At 45.8% G+C, this 9,610-nt stretch overlaps 1 protein-coding gene across 2 annotated transcripts in view; it reads left to right on the top strand.

The window, feature by feature from the left end:
- Positions 1-4,424, top strand: part of cacng2a (calcium channel, voltage-dependent, gamma subunit 2a) — a 150,704-nt gene extending 146,280 nt beyond the window's left edge. The window contains exons 4-5 of one of the 2 annotated variants that reach the window (XM_063216191.1): positions 3,799-4,200; positions 4,282-4,424. In XM_063216191.1, coding sequence (XP_063072261.1) covers positions 3,799-4,200; positions 4,282-4,424 — 545 coding nt within the window. Of the gene's footprint in view, positions 1-3,798; positions 4,201-4,278 lie in introns of both variants that reach the window. The other variant, XM_063216197.1, reaches the window with a different exon arrangement.
- Positions 4,425-9,610: the final 5,186 nt, after the last annotated feature.

A 9,610-nucleotide genomic window follows, 5' to 3' on the forward strand; every position in this document is an offset into this window, starting at 1 on the left:
AGTGGAGTGGGAATCAACTTCTACTGTGTCAGTTTTATGTGGTTTCATGCCATCTGGTCTTTGGAGGACAAACTTCCAGGACCGCTGCAACTGCGCTCTGTCTGCTGTGTTAACATAGCATTTCTTGCCCATTTATAAACATTTGTAAACATTTTGTTGATAATTAGTTCATTATTTATAAAGTGTTTATAAAGCTGTGAATAGGACGTTATTGTAAAGTGTTACCAGAGAGACTGTAAGTACACCATTATTATTTTTGCACTATCCTCTCTGCACATGCACACCACGCAAGGCAATGCACTATCTGCCCTGCGAATGTGCGACACGATTCGTGGAGCATTGTCGCCCTTCGTTTCACTAAAAGCCGATTTGTATGGACCCTGAAAGTTTATGATTAATTCCATCTTTATTGTGAATTGTAGCCTAACTGTCAAGACGCTGACACAAAACGCACTTCATGTCTCCTCGGCTATCTTTGACTCGTTAATCTTTATTCATCTTATTAGTCTTATAAACCCAAGAAAATGACTCTAGGTATTTTCCTACACCACCGGCATCGCTATAATTTTACGAGTATTTCCCACATACTACGTTTATAACATTACGTGGTTTATCAATAAACCACGAAAAAGGCCATGTAGCCTTGGCTACCTGAATAAAACAAATCTTTTAGCAAAACAACTCTTACAGATTAGTTTTAGTGAAACGTAGGGCGACATTGCTCCACAAATCATATCGCACATGCGCAGAGCGGATCGTGCAGCCTTGCATGGTAGATAGGATAGTGCAGAATAATAATGGTGTACTTACAGAGACCATGGATAAGTGAGAAGGAAAGAAAGTAATGGAGGAAGGGGGAAAGACTGATACAGAGAGAAGGACAAACAGACAGACAGGCCGACAAAGGTAGAGGAGGGGGAGGTGAGGAGGAGACAGACAGACAGACAGACAGGCAGACAGACAGACTGACAAAGAGAATAAGGTAGAGGAGAGAGAGAGAGAGAGAAAGAGTGAGAGAGATAGATAACAAGCGACAGCGGTGTGGAGATGACGAAATAAATAAGAAAAAGACAGTGTGGAAGATGGCTATTGAGTAACCCAGGTAACATGCTGAACTGGCATATCGTTTAAGCAAACACTATACACCGCAGTATGAGCTATGCTAAGGTAGTCCAGTCCCATTGTAAGAAACATTAACACAAGTCAAGAGTTTGACTACCTACAGTGGAATCTGTGTACAGTACAGAAGAAAGATGACAGCCCGACACCCCTGAGAAAGACACAAGTCTCTACAGAAAGACTCTCTGTACTTTTTTTCTCCATCTCTCTCTCTTCACTCTTTTTTTTTTCTTTTTTTTCCCTTCTGATCCTGTTGCTAGGCTAAGAGAAACCCATTGAGGATTAAACTCTAAAAATATGTTGTCCCTGACACACTTTCCCAATGATCCATCATCATGGCTTTACACTGTCACAGACGACTTCTCTTCTCGCTATATAGCTACCGTAGTGCCTCTCGGCTAAAGGCTGGGGTGTGGTGGTGCGGTGGGTGGGTAACGGCCGGGCTGTTGGGAAGGAGGGATCCAAGACCCACACAATTAGCAATTCTGTAACAGTGTTGGTCCGAGTCAGCTGGACCTGGGCAAGCCTTGCCCACAACAGAACTGCAGCTGGGACTCGACCGGGTCAAGTCAAGTCAAGTTGGTTTTATTGTCAATTTCTTTACATGCACTGGTCATACAAAGAATTGAAATTATGTTTCTTACTTTCCCATGCAGACATAGACATAGACTTTAGGTGTGGACATAGACAATTAGACATAGACAGTACACATAGGCCCTACATTACACCTAGAGTACCTATATAATACCCTTACAGACATATAAAGTGCAGACTGGGCAACAGCAGACATACATAGAACATGTATTAAGAAGAGGTACTTGTTGTGCATTTTCAGTTATGTCCTATTGTGACGATTCTGACATGGTGATAGTAGCATTGTGAAATAATAATAAATATAAAGTAAGCAATTGTAATGTGCAATATGTACATATGTCTTTTTACTATGTAACTAATGTACTTTGCACATGGTCCCTGATGAAATAAACCAATAAACTAAACTAAACTAAACTAAACTAGTTGGTGGCTAGTTTTCCAGTACAGTCATTCAAGTAACAGGCATGAAGCGGCAGCAACACGCAGCTGGGACTCAACCGGGTCGGTGAGCTGGATCGGCGTCTCACTCCTGCTGCTCCAGTATACAGCATCCAGCGCCGTCTGGATAGACTGGTGTGGATTTCAGTGAGGGAGGACACGGAAAGAAAGAAAGAAACCTTTAGCTAACTCATGCATGCACGCCCTATTCTTGGTATCGCCTCCCTCCCGCCAAGACAAGCAGATGTCCTTGACTTCCACCACGCCCTCCAAAAGACACTTTTTTAGCTTAAGCTGAAACGTGATTAGTGTGTGTTATTCAGGACCAATGAATCATCATGAGAAGCACAGTCATTTGAGAACGTGACCTCCCTCTGGACACAAGCTAAGAAAAACTTCCTGCCCCGTCTTTGTGTGTCCATGGGTGCGTCCCAATATGCGACCTTGCGTCCTCCACTTCTGCTTGTGGCTTCATCTCGGCTCCTGGCCCCTCCTCACTGAAGAAAGCAATAAAATTTCCCAGCTGTCAGCCTAGCCACAACAGCATTTTTTGGGGGTACTGTTTTTCATTCACCATCCCAATTGCAAATGAGGAAATGACTTTACAGTTGAGCTTTTGAGATATTGAAATATAGTGCTGTTGTCAGTGATGTTATCATGACATATTACTTCCTGGTATGAGGCCACAAGCCCAAGTGGAGGAAGCAAGGTTGCATATTGGAACACACCCTATGCGTTGCAAGTGGCCTTGGTCACATAAGACATATGGAGACATTGATTAATGAAGTGTTCGTCTTGCCGTGCTCTGCTAATATGTAGGCTAGCTATTTATAAACCTCAACGTGATAACAAAAGCTATTTGCAATGTCCACGGAATAAGGTGCAATATAATTCAACCATGTCTCATCACAAACAATAATACGTAGGTTGTTATTTTCTATGACACTGTTATGTAAAATCGAGATGCTAAAAAAATGGAGGTGGTATTTTATTTGTCAGATGTCACTGAAACCTCTTCCAACTCAATGGAACCAAACCGGCTTACCAATAGGATTATGCTAACATCTTACATGCTAACTGAATGAGGAAAACGTTCATGGCAGCCATCTTGCCTGACATCATACTTACAGTGGAAACACACCGAGATATTCGCGTTCGCTTAATGTGTCCGGGAGCATCTAGAGTCCGAGAGTTTCGCGGGATGCCTTGCACACTGCACAGTTAGCGTCCACGTTCTATCCGCGGGCAGCAGCCATTCATTTTCAATGGAGTCCGCTCATTGAATGCGGACGTCCGCGCACGAAAATAGACTTGAGTTCTATTTTCAAGGAGCATCGCAGACATGTCCGGTCTGCCACTCGCGGGGCCGGACATGCGCCGCGCTTCCACCGCGCTCCTGTGTGCAAGGCATAATCTGTTTTCATGTATTCTAACCCTTTCGGACTGATACCGGACACGTTAAGTGGATGTCTCGCGCTTGCGGTAATGATCACTAGATGGTAGGAAAATCTAACTGATTGTGATGTCAGAGCAATATGGCTGCAGTGTGAATTTGGCCGAATGCTATCTCTTTACAGTGTATTGACTTGCTTGTTCTGACTATTTTTTTCCCTGTCCACTGTGAACCCCCACCCCCCACCCCACCAGGCCTCAGCAACATTATCGGCATCATCGTTTACATATCCGCCAACGCGGGGGACCCCTCTAAAAGCGACAGCAAGAAGAACAGCTACTCGTACGGCTGGTCGTTCTACTTCGGCGCGCTGTCCTTCATCATGGCTGAGATGGTGGGCGTGCTGGCCGTGCACATGTTCATCGACCGGCACCGGGAGCTGCGGGTGGGCACGCTCGGCGCCGCCGACTACCTCCAGGGCTCGGCCATCACGCGCATCCCCAGCTACCGCTACCGATACCGCCGCCGCTCCTCCCGCTCGTCCTCCCGCTCCACGGACCCCTCGCACCCCTCGCGCGACACCTCGCCCGTGGGTCTCAAGGGCTTCGGGGCGCTGCCCTCCACCGACATCTCCATGTACACGCTAACCAGAGGAGGTGGCGGCGGAGGGGGAGGAGGAGGTGGGGGAGGAGGCGGAGGCGGTGGAGGAGGAGGGGGAGGAGGAGGAGGAGGAGGAGGTGACACCCTCAAGGCCTCCCACGGGACGCCCACCGCCACCTACAACTCCGAGAGAGACATCAACTTCCTGCAGGTCCACAACTGTGTCCCGAAGGACAAAGACTCGGCCAACGCTGCCAACCGACGCACCACGCCCGTATGAAGAGGGGAGGGAGGAAGGGGGTGGTTTGGGGGGTGGGGTCGGGGGTGGGGGGATGCCCAGCCTGGCCTGGCCAACACAGACCACCAGGGGGGGTGAAATGGACATGGAAGGAGACAGGACGAGGGGAGGGGGCAGGGTGGGGGGACGGACAGAGGAAGGAAGGATAAGAGGAGAAGAGGGAAGGGGAGGGGAGGGAGGAAGGGGAGATTGCATAGGTGCAGATATCTGATTTATGTTATAATAGATATTTTTCGAAAGGTCATAACATGTATGCATGATTTCCCCCCATTTGCCACAGGTGAAGGTGTTTTACGTGTGGGGTTGTGATACAAGAATCAGAATGTTGGGTGCTTTTCAGTAAGGGAGGGGGGGGGGAGTGGGAGGGACCTCATTGGGGGAGTGCAGGGGGAGTGGTAAGGGTGGACCTCTTAAAAGAGGGAGGTGATAGCTTGTGAAAAATTCTTCCACTTTTCTTGTTTTTTATTTTTAATGTATCCTTTTCAAAATCTCAATTTGGTCAACATATAGATATATCTACGGGGCAAACAAGCTATCCCTCTCTCCCGCCCAAAACACTAGCCTCTTTTAACTCATTGACATATTTATTAGTTTATTTATTATTTGCATAAAAAAACTGTGAACCAGTGCAGTAGGGAATTCAGGAATGAATAGCCCAACCTGCATACTCTTACAAAGGTACTATATATAGTATATATATATGTATTAATTTTATATATAAATTAAGTTAATAATCAAGACTTTCCTGAAGCAAAAAAATCTATTAAAAAAATACAAAAACAAAAACAAAAGAATCAACGTAATGAACACCAATTTCAATTTAAGTGCTGTGGGTAATATTTTACGAGAAAAAAAAAGACTCATTTTCATGAACTATGGCAGGAAGAAGATTAAGCTTCACAAAGACTTTACCATGGAGATGTTGGGGCTGGAGAAACACAGGAGGCAAACAACATTCTTCAAATGGACCGTGTGGAGGGAAAGAGACCGGGAAACAAACAACACAAAAAAATATATTCTTTTAAAAAGAACCTTCTCGTCTTTTTCTGTCCCTGTTCACTTTCTTTTTTTGTTTAAGGTTTTTTTTTTTTTTTTTGGTTGTCATGGGAGCGCAGCCGGAAATGTTGAACCCCCTTCATGCCAAGGAGAGGGTTTGGAGTTCACGCGAGAGACTCCACAAAACGACTGCCAAAAAAAGAAAAAGAAGAAAAAAAGGAAGGAGGAGAGGGTGAGAAAAAGAGGAGGATGCAAAACACAAAATAAATCCTTCCAAAAAATGTGAAAAACATAAAAAAACAGCAAGCAACAGATAAAGTACGAGTTATTACAAGAAATGAAGCTAAGTGACTCACAATTACAGAAATTAAATGCATGCTATTAAATTACAGCAAATCTGCTCTTGACAAACTTACGTTTGAAAGGATAACGATAACTATAGGGGAAAAAATGATGTTGCAAACGTTTAAAATATTAATGTTTTTTGTGATCTTTCTCTTGTTCTTGTTTTCTTTTTCTTTTTTTATCATTATTGTTTTGAGCTTTTGGTGATAAACCGAACAATCAAACAAATGAGAACAACGGCTTTTTTATTTTGATTTGTTTCTTTGTATATGTATGTGTGTGTTTTTTTATTCACACAGCCTTAGCCATTTCTTTATCTCGTTTGATTTCTCATATGTTGTTTAAAATGAAATGAAATCTAAAGGTGCCAAAACAGTATGATCCTTAACTTGGATGCATAAAATCCCAATGAATAAAATACCAACCCAAGGGGGGGAAAACACTGTTTCTATTTACATGTCTGTATTTGTGTCTGTCTTATAACACACATGCATGTTGACATCATATGGTTTATTGATGAAATCACAGAATCACTGCAGGTTTTGCCCAGGCAGAAGGAAAACAAATTTCAGTTATGTGGAGGGAAAGAGCAGTCATGGGTTGCCGATTGCCGGTTCGACTCCCGACCCGCCAGGTTGGTGGGGGGAGTAATCAACCTGTGGTCTCCACCATCCTCCTCCATGACTGAGGTACCCTGAGCATGGTACCGTCCCGCCGCACTGCTCCCCAGGTGCGCCATTGGGGGCTGCCCCCTTGCACGGGTGAGGCATAAATGCAATTTTGTTGTGTGCAGTGTGCAGTGAAGACTTGTGTGCTGTGGAGTGCTGTGTCACAATGACGATGGGAGTTGGAGTTTCCCAGTTGGTCTTTCGCTTTCACGCTGTCACATTGACATCATATGGTTTATTGATGAAATCACTGAATCACTGCAGATTTTGTCCAGCAGAAGGAAAACAAATGTCAGTTATGCACACACTGCCACTGCCAGCATGCAAAGCATGCCATCTGATAGCTGGTCATTATATAACTAGCTGCCTATAAGACAAGGGGGCAAAGTATTGCCCTGTGACAACTGTAGCTGTAGTGAGAGAGATGAATGTGAGTTTAGAGATGAATGTGCAATAGGCTACCAATACGATACGACATACGATAACACTTTACTGTCAGTTTACACTGAAATTCATTTTCCATCCCTGAGCAAGATTCGTTTATGACAGGACATACACATAACATCACATCACATCACAAGACTATTGCACAACTGACAAAAACAGAGGACACAAGCCTATATACATAGCCTACATACAGTACATGCATACATACAGTACATTACATACACAACCCACATAACACAAAACAGGCAAGCACTGATATGTCAAAAGTCTCAAATTAATTGATATATTCAAACCATCCGATGACAAGGCATACTCGTGTTTACATTCTTATCTAACCCCCGTAATTAATATCTCTTGAAATTATTGATATGTAATTGAGTGTCTAGAAAAGCGCTATACAAAACCCATGTATTATTATTATTATTATTATTATTATTATTATTATTATTATTATTATTATTATTATTAATTCACCAAGCCTTCCTCAAGCACAAATACTGTATATTCTGCACAATGAGTAAAACTGTATGTTCTTTCCTAGTCGGTAGATGTATCTGTGCAACTTTGAGACAATGGGTTTGAATGTTTTGTTTCCTTCCACCTACAGCCAATGAGACTGCACTTCAGCGGAGAACGTTCTCAGAAAGGAGCGTGGTGGACCACGTAGTAGAGCCATGGTTCCTGCCAGTTGCCGCTGACAACGTTGACCAGGCCTGGGACAAAATCATGTGAAATTGGCCCCTCTCAATATATACTGTATAATGTCATGGGGACCCCATTCCAGTTCCAGTACCCAATTCCTTCCTGGGCGCGGGACAATAGAAACACAGAGAGAGAGAGAGAGAGAGAGAGAGAGCGAGAGAGAGATAGAGAGGTAGAGAGCTAACAGCAAACGTGGCTGTGAGAAGTAATTTGCTGGGATTAACATTAACATTGAATAGAATCTCTGAGTGGGCCCACAGTATAGCACTGTGAGATTTGATTTTGTGTGTCCCGTTTCATGACGTCTATGGCAAATAATACATTGTAAATCAGCAAAAGTTTTAGGGAACAGCAAAGTAATCTGAGAATAATAGCAAACTAAATTGGTTTTGTTAGATACTGCCAGTATCACCAGAAAAAAAATGATACTGCAATATGGTGTGTGTGTGTGTGTGTGTGTGTGTGTGTGTGTGTGTGTGTGTGTGTGTGTGTGTGTGTGTGTGTGTGTGTGTGTGTGTGTGTGTGTGTGTGTGTGATCATGAGTGCGTCTGCATCTCTGCTCCCACTCTCTCCTCTCTCCTCTCCCCATGCACCTCATACGCTACCTGATGCGGTGCGATGAACCCAATGCACCCGGCCCTAGTGGTGGTAAACTGGCACAGATTAACTCCCCACACCGAGCAACGCAGGCAGCCTCCAGAGCACGCAGGGCCGGCCTCTCCTCTCCTCTCCTCCCCTCCCCTCCCCTCTCCTCTCCTCTCCTCTCCTCTCCTCTCCTCTCCTCTCCACTCTTCTCCTCTCCTCTCCTCCTCTCCACTCCTCTCCTCCCCTCTCCTCTCCTCTCTTCTCCTCGCCTCTCCTCTCTTCTCTTCTCTTCTCCTCTCCTCTCCTCTCCTCTCCTCTCCTCTCCTCTCCTCTCCTCTCCTGCCATCCCCATTCCTCTCCTCTCCTCTCCACTCCTCTTCTCTCTGTTTCCTCTCCTCTTCTCGCCTCTCCTCTCCGATTCCTCTCCTCTCCTCTCCTCTCTTCTCTCCTCTTCTCTCCTCTCCACTCCTCTTCTCTCCGTTTCCTCTCCTCTTCTCGTCTCTCCTCTCCCTTTCGTTTCCTCTCCTCTCCTCTCTTCTCTTCTCTTCTCTTCTCTTCTCTTCTCTTCTCTTCTCTTCTCTTCTCTTCTCTTCTCTTCTCCTCTCCTCTCCTCTCCTCCCCTCCCCTCCCCTCCCGTCCCCACTACTCTCCTCTCCTATCAGCTCCACTCCACTCCTCTCCTCTCCTCTTCTCTCCACTCCTCTCCTCTCCTCTCCTCCTCTCCTCCTCTCCTCTCCTCAGTGTCCTCCTCTCACCTCACCTGCCTCCGCTCCGCACGCTGCGTCGGTGTGGCCTACATCCACAGAGGTGCCTCTCCAGAAGGCTGCCAACCAGGCAGATGCACAGGCATGCAGGGTGTTAGACAGACAACACACAATGGGCACGCAGGCACCCTAGGTGGAATCAAGGCTGGACTGGCCATATAGCATAGCGGGCATTTCCCGGTAGGCCCCGCACCCTTGTGGGCCCCTATTTTCAGAAAAATGTTGTGTTTTTTTACATTCCTGAAAATAGGGGCCCACGAGGGTGCGGGGCCCACCGTTGAGTGAGTTTTGCACAGCTAAGTATGAGGGGTCCCTTTAACCCAAAAGTGCCTGGGCCCTATTTCTACCCCAGTCCAGCCCTGACGCAGGGTGTTAGACACACACAATGGCGGGCAGGCAGGCAGGCATGCACACACGTACCCACACATGCAGACAGACATGCACGCAGGCAGACAGACATGCAGCGTGGAAGATACACAGACAGGTACACAGGCAAACATGCATGCACGCACGCACCCACACATACACGCAGGCAGACAGACATGCAGCATGGAAGATACACAGACAGGTACACAGGCAAGCATGCATGCACCCACGCACCCACACATGCACGCAGGCAGACAGACATGCAGCATGGAAGATACACAGACAGGTGTACACA

The sequence above is a fragment of the Engraulis encrasicolus genome, chromosome 2, assembly GCF_034702125.1.
Source record: "Engraulis encrasicolus isolate BLACKSEA-1 chromosome 2, IST_EnEncr_1.0, whole genome shotgun sequence".
Classification (NCBI taxonomy): domain Eukaryota; kingdom Metazoa; phylum Chordata; class Actinopteri; order Clupeiformes; family Engraulidae; genus Engraulis; species Engraulis encrasicolus.